Raw genomic sequence first — 19266 nt, 5'->3', positions numbered from 1 at the left:
CGCCAGCACCCCCAGCACACCAGCCGCTACCCAAGGCCCTGGCACCAACCTTTTCACACAGTGTTTGAATTTCCCCTCATGCAAAGTGGACACAGTCCCAGTCACTCAGGTGAATACCGAGCAAGCCCAAATTTTGCTTCACAACACCAGCTTTACTACTCGTTCCATTTTTTTTGATGCAAAAAGACAAATAAATCGAAATCTTTCCTTATAGCAAAGCACCATCTGGCACGTCGCTCGCAGCGCTTTGTCACGCACCAATAAGGAACACCCAAACAATTTACAGCTGGAGGGTAAAGGGGAAAATATAAAAGCTACAAAGAGAAGTAAATATGAAAAAAGGAGATAAAGCTGCTTCTGATTAAAATAATAATAATAATATTAAAACAAAGCCTGCATGACAAACCCCTCAGCACTGTACAGCACGTAAAGATGCTCTGCAGAAGGTGTCGTGGTTTAGGGTTAACCAGTTAACTGCTGTCTCGGAGCACAGAAATCACAGAATATCAGGAGTTGGAAGGGACCTGGAAAGCTCCCCCAGTGCAACCCCTGCCAGAGCAGGATCACCAGAGCAGTCACACAGGAACATGGCCAGGGCTTTGGGTGTCTCCACACAAGGAGACTCCACAACCTCTCTGGGCAGCCTGGGCCATGCTCTGCCACCCTCACACTGACAAACTTTGTCCTCATCTTCAGCTTGAACCTCCTGTGCTCCAGCTTGGGACCATTGCCCCTTGTCCTGGCATTGGCCATCCCAGAGCAGAGCCTGGCTCCTTCCTCCTGACACTGCCCTTTCCCAATGGATCCCCAGCAATGAGGGCACCCCTCAGTCTCCTCTGCTCCAAGCTGAAGAGCCCCAGCTCCCTCAGCCGCTCCTCAGCAGGAGATGCTCCACTCCCTGCAGCATCTTTGTGGCCCTGCTGGACTCTTTCAAGCAGTTCCTGTCCTTCTTGAGCTGAGGGCCCAGCACTGGACACAAGATTGCAGCTGTGGTGTGAGCAGGGCAGAGCAGAGGGGCAGGAGAACCTCTCTGCCCTACAACCACCCCTTCTCATCCAGCCCAGGATGGCGTTGGCCTTCTTGGCTCAAGGGCACATTGCTGGCTCATGGGCACCGTGGGGCTGGATAAGCCATGGGCTGGCCCAGGAGCAGAGGCTCTCCCAGCCCTGCTCAGGACCACACAGTGAGCTGTGTTTTCACACAACGCTCCCCTCTTCCCGCTGCAGCCGTCTGCTCCGTTTCGGCAAGAACTTGAGATGCCAAGGTTGTGCAGCACCAGCTGTAGCTGCCAAGCACCACACAGGCGTCAGCTTGGGGAAAGAATAGAAATAAGAAGAGCGAACGAGGAAAGGCCAAGCTATCAAAACACAACCCCTTGCTTGTTACCATCTAGTTGCTTTCAACCAGAATGGTTATTTTTATTCTGAATAGCCCATCTACGTACTTAAGTTTCTGTTTGTTTTATTTACAGGCTCCTGGCGCTGTCACACATCAAAACACGCTGGCAGCAAGCCATAAGAAGCACCCATTAGCAATATAGCTACGCTGAGAGCTGTGCTGCGTTAGGGATGTAAAAGTCTTCTGCCATCTCAAAATAAGAGGAAATGTTCAAACACCCACAAATTAGTACTCACTGTAAGACATCTCTGCCATAAGCTGCGTACAAATTCGTATTTCAAAAGGTGACAGAGGTCAAGCGTTAACAGCTTTATCCTGTGCCTGCTCACCTAGGAAACTTTTTTAAGCAGAATAATGAGTATCGGCTTAAGGTCAAAAAGGAAATAACCAATACAGGTAAGTGGTTACACCTGAAGCATCACACATTCTGTACTTCTCAAAATAATAAGCTGTGAGACAGCAGACTAACAATTCATCAAACAACTACAGGAGATTTACTCAAGAGATCTGTGACAGCGTGTGAGGATGAGAAGAGGATGCTCAGGAAATGTCACACTGCAGCACCAAGCGGGAGCCAAATTGTGAATCGAATCCATGGGTTTGTGAGCAACTGGAACTTGCACACACAACTCCACCAATGGAGAGAGCAATTAATGACTCAGCTGTCAGCTGAATACATGGGTCTGTGAGCATGAGACAAACAAACGAGCTGGCAACAAACGGGACAATGATTTAAGACTTCAGTTTGGACTCCCAGTGCCAACCTGGATCTCCTCCATGAGCCTCTTCCATCAAGTCTGATGCTTACCACTCACTGCCCTACCTCAACAAAACACAACTCCGTAAGAAACCCTTTGTGGGCAAAGCCGTGCAACTGAGGAAGCCTGAAAGACTCTCACACTTCAAAGAGAGAGAACTGGAGTCTCCAGTGCCATGGGAAGGGCGTGGGATTTGCTTAGCAGGGTGCCGATGGCAGCTGAGGCGAGAGGTCAGACAGATCTGCTGTGAGTTCCATGGCATTGAGGCCACAAACATTTTCCCTAAAATTAAAAGCACATCAGGGATGGAGACAGAGAAGCAAGAGATGATGGAAAAGGCTGATCCTGAGCACTGCTGTACTGCTGCCCCTCAATGCAGCATGAATCCATCTCTGATTAATGACAGATACCTGGCCATACCTCTCTAAAAAGATCACAGAATCCCAGCATGTCAGGAGTTGTCAGGGCCCTCAAAAGCTCCCCCAGTGCAACCCCTGCCAGAGCAGGATCACCAGAGCAGTCACACAGGAACACGGCCAGGGCTTTGGGTGTCTCCACACAAGGAGACTCCACAACCTCTCTGGGCAGCCTGGGCCATGCTCCATAACCCTCACACTGACAAACTTTGGCCTCATCTTCAGCTTGAACCTCCTGTGCTCCAGCTTGGGACCATTGCCCCTTGTCCTGGCATTGGTCATCCCAGAGCAGAGCCTGGCTCCTTCCTCCTGACACTTGCCCTTTCCAAATTGATCCCCATGAATGAGAATAAGATAAGCAGCATTTCTTTCCCCTGATGCAGTGTCACGTGAACACTTCTTACCCACAGCGCTGAGAGCGTGCTTGAGCTCCAGAGTAAAAGCCGTCAGCGGCACCTCTTCCGACACCGGCATAATTGCTACTGTGGAGAGATTGCTGGCAGGGTTTCCAGCATCCCACTTGCTGCTCGAGCTGTGCAACCCAAGAGGATGACCTGTTGGAAAAGAAAAAACTTGTCATAAGCCGACCCAGAAAGCTCGGTGTCGTTTCGCTGTTTTCAATTCTCAGGCAGCAAGGAAAGTATCGCTGAATTGCTTAACCTAACATAAATGTAACATCTTCTGTACCACATAAAAGGAAAGAGTTCACGTATTTCATTCGTAAGAGGATGGAGATCAATTTCCATCATTTTTGGCTGCTGACATGGCAGGCGTAGGTAGAACTTGGGCAACATTAAAAATAACTGGATGTCAGGAAAAGGTTAAATGCAATGTGCATTTACTTTACCTGTTAAGAAAAGGATAAAGAGGCATTTTGAAACACTTTGAATTACTTTAATACAGGCATTAGTTCAGCCCACAAGAAGAATTAGCTTAAATAACCAAACCCCAAAACCTGTTGTCAGTATCAAAATACCCCAAAAATTAACATTCACTTTTTATGGTATTCCTGGTGAAGGCAGTAAATACCTGTTTTCGACAAACAAAGCTACTACAGGCAATGTGTGTCTCCATCTATGTTCACTTCTCTCAAAGACGGCAAAATGTGGAGCTCTGCAGATGTGTGCTTAGGAGTAAGCAAGTGAAATATGGAGCCTCTGCAGTAGCTGCAGAGTCACTGGGGAAGTTATCTCCAACACACATAAGCTGAGTAAGGGCAAAGCATGGGCAGAGGAAAGCATTTTGTGACAGCAGCACGCAATGCCTGTGACAAAGATGAAGATCTTTCTGGATGGCTTAGAACAGGCAAAGATCAATGATAGGAGTGTGTGACAAACTGGTTTGTTTATTTATTTTGATACTATTTCTTTTCTCTTTCACTAAGCCTTCTCAAATAACCTTACTTGGCTGCTACTGCCTATCAACTCAGCTCCAAGTGCACAACTTATTTTCATCTCAGTTCGGATTTGACATCCTGCTTATCTCATTTTGCCCAGCAAAGGCCTGTGACACACCATTAATATGACTTCTCAAGACAGACACACAGAAGTTCTTGATACACCATATAAAACTCACTCAAAGTCTCTATGCAAGACTGACAGCGCACCGCAGGACACCAAGAAATACCAGATAAACTTTCTTCAAATATATTCAGCCATTGAGCTATTCATTTCAAGTCTTCTCAAACAGCTCTGCACAGAACATGAAACAGCTTTTCCACTCTTTTTGGCGACCTTCAAGAAGACACGTGTAGGTTCAAACAAGTTACACATCGCTGCTCAACTCCTTCATCTCCTTCCCTCAGAAGCTCAATGGTGATTCTGACTGAACTCCTGTGACTGCCACTAATTATTTTCCTCCCCGTTTCACCAGATCGCACCTTGCCCTATTCCCCACGCAGTGTGGACTCTGCCCAAAGCCATGAGGGCGTTTCAGGAGGCACAACAGGTTAAGCACAATCATCACTGATGATTTGTACAGGACTGATTGTGCACAGAAAGCTGAGCATGTGAAGAGAGCGCAGACTTTGAGATTCACTCCCTAGAACTGCTCCAAAACACGAGAGCTGGCGACTTCATTTTCAGCCTCCTTGGAATATTGTAAAAACAGCAATAGGCTTAATTTTATAAAAAAACCCTCAACCAAACAGAAACCAAACAGCCCACAGCAGCACAGAACCACACGACACCCTCGGCGGCTGGCGTGCATTTGTTTTCTTTTAAAAGCTGCTCAAGAAAATTTGAAGTATTTCCTCCCACTCACTTCAATGCAGTCAGTAAACACTTTGGTTTGCCTCTGCCCATACCGAAAGCTTAAGAACCAATCCGCAGCAGACCATTCCCTCTCACACAATTCATTAGGATAATGCGAATCCAGACGTATTAAGTCACTCCACACGCAGATGCCACGGCTCTGATTCACATCTTTAGAGCTGCTATTTCCAATGATCACTTTGAGCTCTTCTCTTGCAAGAAACTTCACTGCACATACGCAGCGGTACTTTCCTATCTCAATTGCAAATCATCCCGTTCCCACACTTAATTAGCCATGCTCCGCCAAAAAAAATAATGTAAAAACCCCTACATATCTATATATTAAAACCACCATTCACTTGTGACAACAGCTGAAATCTCTAGCTATGAATTCTCTCGTCAAGTGTGCACTTCCCATTTCCAGATTTACCAGTGTAAATCTAGCTCCAGGGAAGCACCAGCATCAATGGGAGCCGTCCAGAACGAGCCTTACCTCCCTGCTGAAGGCTGCCAAGGATCTTCTCGCCCAGCAAGTGAATAAGTCTAGTCACAACCTAGGAATGGGAGAGAGAGACAAAAAAAATTCAGGCAGAATGTACCAAAAGAGCACATCTAAATGGATGTCTTCAAACTTTTGTAAGATATTATCTCAAGTTGAACCACACAAACACGAGGTTTTATAACCGTAACTCCTTTCCTGGCTGAAATGTAAGGTGGCTGATCATTTGTCTTGATTTCTTTTACCTTATTTTACTCTAATCTGGAAAAAACAAGGAAACAAATCAAAACCAGGCAGTATTTAACTGCCTCTGGGAGCAAGAGAAGAAAAAAATCCAATTATTTTGGGAAACCTGTCACAGTGTATTTTGAGTTCTCTTTCACAGAATCACAGAATATGAGGAGTTGGAAGGGACCTGGAAAGCTCCCCCAGTGCAACCCCTGCCAGAGCAGGATCACCAGAGCAGTCACACAGGAACACAGCCAGGGCTTTGGGTGTCTCCACACAAGGAGACTCCACAACCTCTCTGGGCAGCCTGGGCCATGCTCCATAACCCTCACACTGACAAAGTTTGTCCTCCTCTTCAGCTTGAGCCTCCTGTGCTTCAGCTTGGGACCATTGCCCCTTGTCCTGGCATTGGACATCAAATCCTCTCTGCAATGTGCTTGCTCCTCTGAGTCACTCTCCCTGCTCCATGGCTGTTGCTCACCTCCGCCTGCTGTAGGTATTAAGAGGCCCAAAAAGGTTCAAGTCTGCACTCAAACCCACCCCCACGCAATCTTGCTTCCACCTGAGCCCTGGGAATTAGTCAGAGTTTGCAGTAATTAATTTGAGACACCTTCAATAAGAGAGATAAATACACACTCTCAACACCTACAGAATCAGGACAAACTAAGAAATTGCTCTTCCCCTCAAATCACGCTTGTGTGGTACCTTTGAAGGGGCAGATTTTTTTTTACCAGCATTTTTCCAACAGGATTTACATCAATATAAACTGACATTCAAACAGCCAAGCACATCTGAGAACTGAGGAGCTTATCTCCAACATGAACAACCAGTAACTCCCAACAAGTGGTGCAGCAGAAGACTCCCAATTGCAATACCAAGGAGCAGTAGACTTGGAAAATGTAACACTTATTTTGCAAAGCTATGCACAAATGTTTCACCAAATATGGAAAAGAGATATTTAAACACATTAAGAATTAATTGAGCAATCATTAGATGCTCTCTCGCAGACAAATAATTCAAGGTCGAAATAACTTTAATCTTCAGGAGGACATGACAAACCAAAACCCACAACAACAAAAGGTATCACAACTCTTAACAAGCAGCAGCAAACGGCTACCTTGGATTTTGGACAAAACAAGCACACTGTTCCCATAAGAACAGACACTTCAGAACACATCTTTCAAATAAAAGACCATGTAAGCTTCAAGACAGGACAGCACACCCATCAGAATCACTTACACAGCCTGCTTAAAAGAATAAATTCAAAACTGCCCTAGGTTATGAAACTCCACAGCTTTAATAAGCACCAATATTTTTTAAGCATCTGGAAAAAGGAGGGAGAAGAGCAATCAGGCAGCTTCCCACACCGTGGAGCAAGGAGTAAGAGCTAAACCAAGTTATTTGGCAATTTCTGCTGCACAGCCAGAAGTGCAAGGTCTTAAAGATGCCGTATCAACCACCTCCTCAGTGCTCCAAGACCAACTCCTTTAACACTTCTTACATGCACCAACAGTGGACACCAGGGTCCATACGCGCCCAGCAGAGAGCACTGATGCCGCACAACTGCTGCTATTAACAAGTGACAGCAAAACCAGAGTAACTCCAACAGCAGACAAGATCTCGGCCTCCTTCCTTATCCCAAAATCCCAACCAGGATCCAAAAAGTTTCCATTTGTCCAAAGGACAACAGGAACTGATGATCACCCAGCCTTGCCACTGTAATAACCCCGAGACCTGCAGCTCTGGGATCCAATTAATGGCACTTGGGGTAGCAACTGAAAATTACCCACACTATGGGGCACAGGGACGGAAAGAGCGAATTCTTACTAAAAGTTTAAGACCGATTGTCCTTCCTAAGGGAGTTAACCTACTTCTCGAGAACGTTTGCTGCACCCAGCTCACATGCCTTCACCTCACAACCTGTATCTGCACACTAGGACTTTCCTGAAGCAGTTTTGGAAGGTGTTATGAACATTTTCGCTTTAAACGTCAGAATTTTAATTACTTACTAAAACCATCTCCTGTATTTATAACTTTTTCTGCTTTACAGGCAGCTAAGGAGAGCTCCAGCTAAGCTAAAGAAAACATCCAAGGTTAATGACAGAACTAAGAATAGAACCTATTGGTCTCATTTTCCAGTTGGCTGCTCCTATTACCAGGGAATATTATTTGTCTTGTTTGCTAGAGCAAACCCTACAGCCTTGGTAGGTATAGATATGGAAATATTATTTCCCCAGTGACTTTGTAAGACAAGCAAATTGCGAACCATAACGGGATGAGTCACCCTGCCGCAGTCATGGCAACGTTGAACGAACATCAATTTGGGAGCGGAGCTAAAAACTGGCCTGAAATTTCCTTGGAGTTTTGTACTACATGCATTACATTTTCTTTCACAAAAAGGCAATGATGTCCATCCATCTGAGGGAAAAGTCAACATAAATCACATCTCTTCATCGACAGCAGACCCAAACTTCAGTGATTGACCTATGCCCATCCCTTCGCAGAGCAGGCAAAGCAGCGCTCACCAAATTCAGCACAACTGGGGAGAAACCAAAGCCGACAGACAAAAATACATAAAGAGAATAAAAATTCACCCTTCAAGTTTCCAAACCCCTTTATTTTAACTCCCCTTCTCCTCCCCTCCCCAAATTAACATGGCACAAGAAGGAGCAGCACAGCCAGGTACAGCCCAAGAGACTATGACAAAACAGCCAGGGGACCTGGGGTGGGATGGAGGGGACTGGTTTAGCGCAAGGAGGAGAGGAGGAGAATCCAAGCAGAAATCAGCCCTTGGGCTGGGAGGTCTTGGGCAGGGACTGCAGGGACACAGAGCACGCCTGGAGGAGATGGAGGCAGGAGAAAGGCAGGTAAGGGGCATTGGCCGGTACCTTGGCACAAACATCAGGGCAGGAATTCAGCAGTCACTTATTCCCACCCTATTCAGCTGTATTTCTGTAGGAAAAGCTCTGGGAATTGGCAGTGAGGGTTTGGGCAGAGGGGGAAGGCAGCAACCCCAGCAGCGCTGCTGGGAAAACTGGATTGACATGGAAGAAAAACAAGAGTTTTCAACCCTCCAGAGGTGTGGTGAGCCATACAGCCTCCAGTACTGCCCCCTGCACAGCTGAGCCATAACGGACAGGGTTTTTCCAAAAGTAGGCGAGATTTCTACCCCCTCCCCATGCAAACGCCAGCCTTTCCCAAGCACGGTGCCAGCAGAGCTCAGAACACTTCCCAGACATCTATACATGTAAAATCATCTCATTTTCACTGTGTCACCGTCACCTGGGGCTAGACAGCCTTCACAGCACAGTCGGAAGCGTCTGGTGTGCTCATCCCGGCGGCTCACCCTGGATTTTGCAGCCTCTTGTGGCACCCATCCACCCTGCAGACACCCACCCCGCTCCCCGCAGGCACCAGGCCGCAGCCCGAGCCATGGGCACAGCATCAGGTGCTTGGGAGTTAAGGTTTGAAGGAAAATCTGCACCATGAGAAGGCAGCGAGTCGGAGGCCAAGCTTATCCAAGAACACCAGGAGCTTTCTAAATTAGGCAAGGATCATGAATCGCCTGCGAAGTACACAAAACTTTTTGAGGCCTGTACTAGGGACAGAGCCAAACTTGTTCTAGCGTGTGAGGAAGCCGAATTTATCATTCCTCACGACTAGAAACTGCTCAGTTAATCACAGTTAATTGCTTCAAGCGGTAACGAGAAGCAGAGGCATCAATTAGGTGCTCCTGTTGTAAGGTCAGGTGTGAACAGGGCTACACCACCAAAACTGCCAGGCTGTGGGTTTGACTCGGCCTTGTGAGAAGGAGCACGCTCCCCTCTCCGCTGCAGCCACCTCCAGCTGGGAAATGACTCAGAAAAGTCACAAGGCTTTGCCAGCAACCTCAATATACACCTACAGGGTTTTGCAGCGTAAGCCTGGACTCTGGTGCTATGGAGCCTCTGGCTGGGCCATAGAGACAACTAGGTCAACTTGAGGGGAAAAAAAAAAAAGGCAAAAAACCACCCCTCACAACCCCAAAACGCCACAGGAAACCAACATTCACTCTCCTGAGTTTATGCAAAATACTTTTCAGGCCAGGAGGAAGAAAACTGAGCTTACAGGTCTAAAAAACTGACTATCTCTCCCTCTCAAAAGCTACTTGGGATTCCAGGCGCATCAGTACCACGCTGCACAAGCCCTGAAATCTCTCCTGCTGCAACTGCAAATTCATAAAACCTGTCCCAGAGCAGGGCATTCAGTTGAGACACGCATTTTACAAGGGAAATAAAACGTTGTTCCTCCTCCCACCTACTCACCTTTTCAAATTAACCCAGCAGAACATTTTTGTGCAGGGCAAAGCAGGATAAAGATTCTTTTTTTCTCAAATGGTATTAGAGAGCACTTTCCTCAGCACAACTCCACCTCTCTGACCTGGCTTTCAACTCACCTCCCCATCTGCCGACAAACACGTTGTCTGCCTGGCTCTTTCCCAATCAGCTCCATCCCCAGTAAGACCCACTCCAGCTCTCCCAGCAGCCGCCATCCCCTCCAGTTCCCTCACAATGAACATGAAAATCTGCTTCTGCAGCTGCTACAGAGAAGGCTCTGGGAAGCCATTAATTTTCCCTCTGCTTAACTAACACTAAATTACTCAACAGAGCTGCTGCCTCTGTGTTCCAGGGCGAGGACTGAGCTTCCCATTCCCGAGGGGACTGTATTTGCCTACTTTCGGATGACTAATTTCAGTTTCAAAACAAACGACCTTCAGCGATGGGACTAGGCCATATCACAGCTCTGCATCACCTGCGAGCGATGGCGCAAGCGCACGGCTGCCTGCTCCATCCATCTCGGGTCTCTGAGCTCCACTTGCTTCACAGCTACTGTAAGCCCCACACCAAGTGGTTATGGGCACTCCACAGCATTGCATTTCCTATAATCCTTTTAAATATTTCAACCTAATATCCACACCTAGGTAATCTGCTCAGGCTGGGTTCAAGTTAAGGCTTTTGTTCCTATTCAACTGTGAAACTTAAGAGTTGCTTTACAATAAGCCCTTCTGAGAGTGATTTTCATGAGAATTCAGTTGGAAAATACTTTCCTATGGGTATTTATTTCACTCTGTGAAATTGAAATTGCCTGGCAAATTCATTACCTACTAACAGATAACGATGGCTTCAAACGAAGCTTTTTGCCATCTTAACTAACTTTCAATAAAATGGATTTAGAGCAACCACAGGAAAACTTCACAAAATCTACACCAATATCCAAGTTCACAGCAGCAACTGACTGATGTAAAAGGTACTGTGCGGTACAAATCCATTTTTGTTACAACAGGAGAATCATATACAAGAACAAAAGACATGTAAGACCAAAAACTAAAAGATATATTCATCAACTCTGCTCCATGCAGAGCAGAGGGCTCAGATTTAATCGTGTGTTATTTAAATCTAAGTAACAAAGCTGCTGTGCAAGAAAGCAAAGGGCCAGTCCCTGGGCAGGACGGTACCATCCTGTGTCAGCGCTGTCTTCTTGCAGGTTCCTGGGGCAGGAAGCCACCTGAGGTGCCCGTTTCGATCCTGCACAACCAACAGATACACAGCACTACAGATCTGGATGTGGTTTTCCTTCCATGCCTGCTCCCATGCTCCCCAGTGGATCCTCTACCATCACCCAGGGCCACAAGCCCAGTATTTGTGCAGTGAAGACGATGGCTTGCAGCTGAGCTAAGGACTTGCTCTGGTGACTTGCTCTTGCTCAGTTAAAAATGAAGATACCTCATAGTTACACCTTTAAAACTTCAAATCAGTCATCCAGTAGGCCATCTTTCAATTAAATATGTTAAATAACAGTTTACCGATGCCTTCATAGCAGGGTATTGCAGAGCTTCACATACACATATGATTTAGTTAAAGGACACATAAAAGGGCTTTCAACCACACCGAGACTCAAAGTGAATAAGCTGGCATGGAAAATAGGGCTGGACTGCCAAGGTTTTTCTGTTCTACAAAGTAAACGCAAGCGGGGTAAAATAGAACATTTTAACAGCCATTTTACCTATACAAATTCACATAATAGCAGGTTCATTGCTGTGGAGCTCTTTCCAGGAGCTGAGATTATTCTCTACTGGCTTTCTTAAGGGTTTTTTCTTTTGAGGGACAAGGGAGGAGGAGAGGTAAATTAGGTCCTCAACTTGAATAAAACCGTGGCTTTATTGAGGCTCTACATGAGCCCAGATCAGATAAAACGCTCTGCTCCTCGCAGAACCAGGGAGCTTAGCGAGGGGTCCCCGATTAAAACCTTGGATGGTTTGAGAACCGCCGTGACAAAGCAAATCTTAAACGCTCGCTCGCAACAATTCCTGGCAACTTCACAAACGCCGCTAAAGCGTTCAGAGGATCCGCAGCTTTATCCTGGGGCTCTCTGAGCTTCTAACGCTCGCGATCGATTGTGTCTTGAAGACAAATGCCACGCAAGCTGCTATGACTAAGCACTCGCTCCCGCCTGCCTCGTGTCGGGCAGCTCCAGACGGGGACCACGCAACGTTTTTCTTCTCTCCTTTTCATATCCACTTCTCCTGCGGTCACAGAAAGCTTATTTTAATGGGCCATGAGAACACATACAGAAAAATCCAGAAGCACGGCCTCTCCTGACCTATTCCACATCAAGCTTAAATGACGTGACGCACAATATCCACGATGCCTGAGGGGAGAGTTTTGAAAAGAGGGCACATTACCCAGCTCTCTTTGTAAGGCAGATATAACCCTAGCGGAGGCTCCAGCCACTTCAGAACAGCTCTGGTTAAAATACACATACAAAGATAGCAGGACTCAGCTGTTCAAGATGGATGATGGGTTCTGAATATATTTAAACCCCAAGGGCGGACTTAGAGAATTAAAAGATGCAGAAAAACTCTGTGTTTTCTAGAACGCATTTCCAGCATGCAAAAGGTTGACTTACATTGCACCCTCCCAGCTCCTAAACAAATATGAAAGTGCAATTTCCATGAGCTACACAGGTCTAGATTTCAAGTTAGAATTTGAAAACCAATCTCAGCTCAGTAGAGGCAAAGCTAATCTACGAAATGCGATCCAAGTTATACACCGATGTTAGAACATCTCTGTAATCTGTTCACAAATTCTGCGCTCTCGCTACTGCTTCGAAACCGCTTCCCCGTGCCAAAAATCGTGCGCTGATTCTCTGCCCTACTTTTCAGAACTGAAGGCAGCGATGAAAATAGAAAGAATCAATTCCCTTTCACTCCTGCAATGCTGAAAAGCTTCGAGCACTGAGGCTGTCAGAGCAAATGCTCTCGCTGGCTGAGCGCCCCAATGGCTTTGCTGGAGAGCTGTTGGCCTTCAGGAATGAGTCCCAAAAAACCAAAGGAGAAGTTTTGCACTGCAGACCACTTTCCATTGGGAACGTCTAGGATGCCATCTCCAGAGCGAATCAAGGTTGGGATGCTTTCCTGAGAAGCTAGAAGATGCAGATTTGACTTCTGCAGTCTGAGCAGGATCTAGAAGTCAGCATCTGTCATTTCTGGGCACATACTCTGAAATTTTGGCTGTTACTTATAACCAAGATTAGCTTCGCCACGCTCACCCATCTGTTTCATCCCCCAGAATATCAGGAGCTGCAGTGGGTCACAGCACAGGTCCCAGCAGAGCAGTGCCCTGGCTCTGAGAGCACCAAAGCAGATGCCAAGGGGAGAAGACAAAACAGGGCAAGCACATGGTGCCTCCCCAAGGATCAGCAGTGCAACTTTCCCAGACTGTACATCACATCTGCAGGAACTCGAATTACTGTACAGACCAACAGAGCACGCTTTCCCTCATTTCAAGTTGTTCTCAATGGCAAGCACCACTCACGTTCACAATTTTCTTACCCATCAGGTAGTATTTTCTTACAATGCACTCCAGAGTTGAGGCCTTTTCTGGATCTTCTACAAACACATCACAACTGGCGAAAAGTTTGCAGGATGAAGTCCCTCCGCTAACTCCGAGAATTAAAGGGTTATTCACTCTTGGGAGTTAAGTCTTGGGTGACTTGGGTGGGAGCATTTTGTGTGACTCAGGACAAGCAGCCGTGTTTGATCGCTGTTCCACCAAGCAAGGCTCAGGTTAACTTCACCTTACCAGTCAGCGTGGGAACATGTGCTTGACAGAGACAGAGATTTTGGGGTTTTTTCCTCCCCTAAAAGATGGTTTTCTGGTTTGTAGAGGACTAAGAGGGAAATCCTCCAGCACAGGGCTGAATCACAAGCCAGCTCATGCTACCTAGTCAATGATTTCAAAACTATTGCACCTTCTATCCCTTCATTACTTTATTACTTCTGGTTGAATGGGGACAACATCCTCATAAACCTCACGTCTAAATCCCCTTACTAGAATAACAGGAGAGAAAACAGGACAGAGAGAATTCATGTGGCCCATCCCTCTGCTCAGCACTAAGCATCACCTCAAACATCATTTTTTAAGAGGTTATAAAAACAAGTCACAATCTCTTAGCCCTTGTAGAATCGGCTTTTTCTTAATACCCAGCTGCTGCAGTTTCCGTACGCTGCCATTTGCTCTGTTCCAATACAGTGAGCGGCTTATGCCCTTTCTGCCAGAAGAGAACTTCATCTCTTTGAAAATAGCTGCCACGTCTTCCCTTAACCTTTCACAGTCTTTTTGCCTTTATAGGTTACTATCTCTGAACAGCAGCCAGCCGCCTTCCTGCCCTCCAGCCTCTCTTCCCTTGGTCTGCCTCTTCCTTCAGATGTGCTGCCACGGGCTGGTACCGCGGCTTTGCGACATCAGGGAGAACGCAGGGATTTCTGCGCTCCAAAAAGCATTCTGTGCACATAGGTTTATTTTTCCACTGCTGCATGAACTGTTTGGGCATGGTCAGCTTTTGATCCTCTAATGCTGGATCCTTTTTCTAAGAAGCAGCTACCCAGGCTCTCTTCTCTGTATGCAATTTATTCATTTCCAGCTCCGAAAGTCCCCCCCAGTACACTCCTTTAAAGTTGACTTTGTACTTTCTACTTGACTTACACTTTCTGCTTTCCCCCATCACTTCAATTCCCTCTCACTTCTGTCCTTCCTCTCTTATCTGATGGACCTAACAGACAAAAAGAGAACACACAAGAACTTTGAGATTATATTAAAAATATATATTTTATCCTAGGCTCTTAAGACAGTCTGAAGGTATTAACTGCGGAAATCACCTACTTAAAGGCTATGCTCGTACTAAAATAATCCAGTGGTAAAAGCATAAGCTCTCACATTTTTAATACCAGTTTAACATCTGTTTAGAATTTGGAGATCTCAAACAGCAGCGTGGATCTGTTTTTCCAACAGCCTTTTTTGTAACACATTTTTTTAAAAGATCTATTTTAGCATTTTGGTTCATTGCGACTGATTAGCCAAACGATATGCAAGTCTAGAGAAAACTTAATTCCATATTCAAGCAGACCAGGACTTTGAGGCTGACAGGCTGCACTCTTTAAGCATGGGAAGCCATTAGAATTCTATTACAAATAAATGTTTTTAATTGTACTACAAACGTAACACTCGAGCTCCACTTTAACTGCAAAGCAAACAGATTCACATGTCCACAGAGAGCACACTTCAGGGGAAAACAATTCTGCTGACTGATTAAGTAGGAAAAGGGATGAGAGCAAAGAGACCTGAAATCAATTCCTGCCCCAGACAAAAACCAGAATTAAAACGCAGCCTTTGTGCTGATCAGCACTTGAGGCACTACTAAATGCTCAATGTTTAGTGCTTACTAGTAATTTGCAGTTTAAATGCCTACTAGAACATTTAGAATCATCCACTACATAAGGAGAAAGGTGGTTTTTGATCCCACCTGGTTCATTTCCTCACTTCCTGACCAGCCACGAGGAGAGTGGGATTTATAGGGGCAGCTCAAGACAAGGTGCCATGTTGGCAGCACCCAGTTTGGGGCTACAGAAGCTGCACACGGGTACCAGTTCCTAAATCTGGGCAGGAAATGTGTAACATTAAATAAAGAACAGACTGGGAGGACTATTCAAGAGAGACCCAGGGAACAAGAGTGCTTTAACAACCCACAAATAATTCAGACTGCTTACAGGGAAACCAGGAAGATTACTTTGCATTGATGTAACTTCTGAACACTTACTGCGGTGATGAAATTATCCTAGCAATAGTAGAGACAAAATCCGACAGTTTTTGTAACATGAGAATGCATAAACACAGGGTTTATATCATACAGTTTAAAAAAAAATAATCAAAAACATTATTATGGGTCCCAGGAAAGCAAAAGAATACAAGTATTTTAATAAGGTTTATTACTTTCGCAGGGGTTTGTTTAAGAAATCTGGTAAAATAAGTATGAGACTTAAAGACAGCAAGAAGAAAAATCAGAAATAATTCAAAGTAACAGCATTAAAGATTTGCCTTTAAGGCTAGTGCGATGATTTAGTGCTTAGTCTAACGTCCCTGATGCACTTAGGGACAAAAGAATTAAATTTCAAGTCCGTCAGTCTCCAGATTTGCAGGAGAGCAGTATAATGTCAAGTGAATTAAAGAAGATGGATGAGTTGATGGATTCAAAGGGAGCAATCAGAGTCTTCAGGACACAGACAGATCTGGCTGTCGCAGAATGAGGATTGACAGCCTGAAACACAAGGAAGAGGAAAACCAACCCCCAACTATCAATGCTCTGGAAATAAAGGTACACGTAACCATGTGCTGACGTTGAGTCTCTACGAGCAAGACAAACGAATAATAACATTTTAAAGGCGTTTTAAAAGTCACACTTTCAGCACTAAGTGATTTCCACTTTGCTAAATACGCATGTCCTGCATTCAGCATGAACATCTTCCAGATACACAATGATCTGCAATAAAACTTGCTCCAATCGATTACCAAGTAAAGGAAGAGAAGCTGGTGAACGTCTGCTATGGAGCAGATCAGGCAGGCAAAGGGAACAAAGTGTTTCCTCAGCGTGCATCTATCAGACAAAAAAACCCAGAGGACTTGGTGTGAATGGAGAGCTTTAGCTCCTCAAACATCTCTTGAGATGGACAGAAAATACTTTTAATTGTCTTACCTGGGGGAATTTGCGTTTGATGGATGTCAGCGCTCCCTCGGGGAGTTTGGCAAGCTCCGAATCTCTGACTGCGTGCACGGTCGTGGCTCTGGGCTGATGGGTTAATGCCTCCACCTGAAAGAGCACGCAGCCAGAACGTTAAAGATAATTCACAGCGTGTTGCAAAACTCAGATGTCAGGATGAGAAAACAGAACAATTCCCAGGAACCGGACTGTCACACTTGGTGCTCACACGCACTCAAAACAACGCTGTTTACCCCCAGAGGAGCACATCCACCTGCAAAGCATCGGCACCGACTTCATCCACGTCTCACAGGCAGGTGCCCCGCTATCATTTTTCACCGAACCGGAGCCCGCAGCACCAGACAGGCAGTGTAATAAGGAAAAAAGTCTTGTTTGAGCTTCTGCAAGCTCTCACACACCGGACATCTCCTGCTTTTAATGCCTGCCAGAACCACAGGCACACAGCGAACTCACCATCACAACCCTCACATCTTTTAACCCAGCATTTTTAATGGTGAGAAAGCCACCTAAGAAACAGGAAACCCCCACTTCTCTGCTGCTCTTTCCTCAATGCCACCCTGAAATACTTTCATTTTACCTCCAGAAGCTGAATACCGACAGCCTTGAAATAACCAAGGCTTCCTGAAAAATTAAAGAAGAAGGAGCAAATCAACACATTTTGGCCAGAAGTGAGCTTGGCTTTTCCAGTTATGTTTTTCTCTCCACATATGCAGGTGTATCTACGCATGTAAACAGGAAAACAAGAATAGCACCCAACTATTTCACCTAGAAAATTATTTTATTGAGTAGGAATTTAAAGATTATGATCATGCAGTGAAAATTAATACAGAGATAACTCCTTTATGGGGACAACCTGACACAAAACAAGCAACCCTGGATTCTAAAAGCCAACTCGGCAAAACGCAGCCGGTCCCCAAATCCCCACCTGCACCCGGCCCCGCCACCGCCTCTGCTTTGGGTTTGAAACGCAGAAATCAAATTCCCTGGAGAAATATCTTCACTTGCTTAATGAGATCGCCTGCTAGGCGAGATGGCGTCATCCGGAGCCCGGGCGTGAGCGACAACATTTAATTGCTTAGAAACAGCCTGCTGCTCAGTGTCGCAAGTTTTAGCGAGAGGCGATGTTTACCGGGTTTAAAATCCAGAGATTAAAATCCAGAGTTGGTGCCAAAAATAAAGTGGTTGCCGCTGCAGCAGCTGTAATTACCAAGGTTAAAACACAAGCAAAAAAAAATCCCTCAGTCTAACTGCAATTTATGGACATCATGAATAAATACAAACATGACTTTTCAGTTTAACTTTTCCAGTAGAAAAAGAAACAAAATATCACGGCTTCTAAATGTTTGGTTTGGTTTGGGGTTGGGAGGTTTGATGGGGTTTTTTTTTTCCAGAATTACTTCCAAAGCTTGTATTTACAGCAAATCCCAGCACAAGCAATGCTTTTATTATAAGCAGGGGCTCAGACACTCAAAATGCTGTACATAACGTGCTGTATATAACGTACTACGGGGCCCAGGCAGGTCCTTCTGCCAATACTCCATTAATTAATGTAAAATTAATGCAAACCACGCAACTCCATGGCCCCGCTTCCAACCAGAACGTGGTCTTGGAAGGCTGCACGTGCACAGAAGGGACAATTCAAGGCACCACAACATCCAGAGCTCAAAAACCTGCAATTAATCCAGAAAGCTGAGCTCAGCGGCCGCTATCAACTCCAGCCAGCACCGGAGAGTTTAACCAACCCCAACCGCTAGGAATGAAGTCAAGGTAACGTAACTGTACCAGTAAAATTTAAAGTAACTACGTTTTGCAAGACTTAGCCTTTGTTTTTGATTGAAACGCCAGGGATGTTTTGTTAAGTAATCACATTTTAAACTAATGATACAGAAGGGGGGGGGGAAAGGTCACACCATCTTTATACACACGTTTATGGAGAACCAAGACCCCTCTAGGCTCCCCAGGTGGTTGGATGAAGGCTTCTGGTTTAGCTCTCTCCTCTGTTGCCAGCTTTCTATCACCATTTTTGGCTCTGTAATTTAGATTCCTTAACCTGAACACAGGTTAAAGAGTGTCAGTTGTTAAAATAAAGCCTTTCTTCTCTTCAGTCATCACCCGATGGAGTTTAATTTGTATAAAGAAGAAAACCACTCAAACTGTCTCACATGCTTTTCCACTCATTTTGTGACATACGAGTGCATAAAATTAACTGCGCTCCAAAGGCCTCACAAGTCTTTCAGGAAAAAAATGAGAGTTCTAAAAAAAGGGAATTAAATTTTAACTGTAAAACAAAGCCTCAGGGACTGGGTTTTTTTTTTCCTCCAAACCGTGACTTGGTCTTTTTGAATCGTTCCCCAGGCAGATCAGAGGGGAGATGCAGACCTTTGTCAAACCTCCTTCATAAGGAGTCATTTAAATAACCCCATGCAGCGCTACAGGCTTGGGGACGAGTGACTGGAGCTGCCAGGCAGAAAAGGACCTGGGGTGTTGGTGGCAGCAACGCCCATGAGCCAGCAATGTGCCCTTGAGCCAAGAAGGCCAACGCCAGCCTGGGCTGGATGAGAAGGGGTGGTTGTAGGGCAGAGAGGTTCTCCTGCCCCTCTGCTCTGCCCTGCTCACACCACAGC

General features: G+C 45.6%; 1 protein-coding gene across 1 annotated transcript in view; it reads right to left on the bottom strand.

Moving 5' to 3' along the window:
- Positions 1 to 19266, bottom strand: part of LOC104547942 (patatin-like phospholipase domain-containing protein 7) — a gene marked incomplete at its 5' end in the record, with an annotated part of 45400 nt that overhangs the window by 8417 nt on the left and 17717 nt on the right. Inside the window, 3 exons of the mRNA XM_010193814.1 lie at positions 2977 to 3126; positions 5318 to 5378; positions 16619 to 16732. Coding sequence (XP_010192116.1) covers positions 2977 to 3126; positions 5318 to 5378; positions 16619 to 16732 — 325 coding nt within the window. The remainder of the gene's footprint in view (positions 1 to 2976; positions 3127 to 5317; positions 5379 to 16618; positions 16733 to 19266) is intronic.

This window comes from Mesitornis unicolor, unplaced genomic scaffold (assembly GCF_000695765.1).
Source record: "Mesitornis unicolor isolate BGI_N332 unplaced genomic scaffold, ASM69576v1 scaffold1521, whole genome shotgun sequence".
In the NCBI taxonomy this organism is placed as follows: domain Eukaryota; kingdom Metazoa; phylum Chordata; class Aves; order Mesitornithiformes; family Mesitornithidae; genus Mesitornis; species Mesitornis unicolor.
Note: the sequence above shows the minus strand (reverse complement) of the source record. Positions and strands in the feature narration are given on the sequence as shown.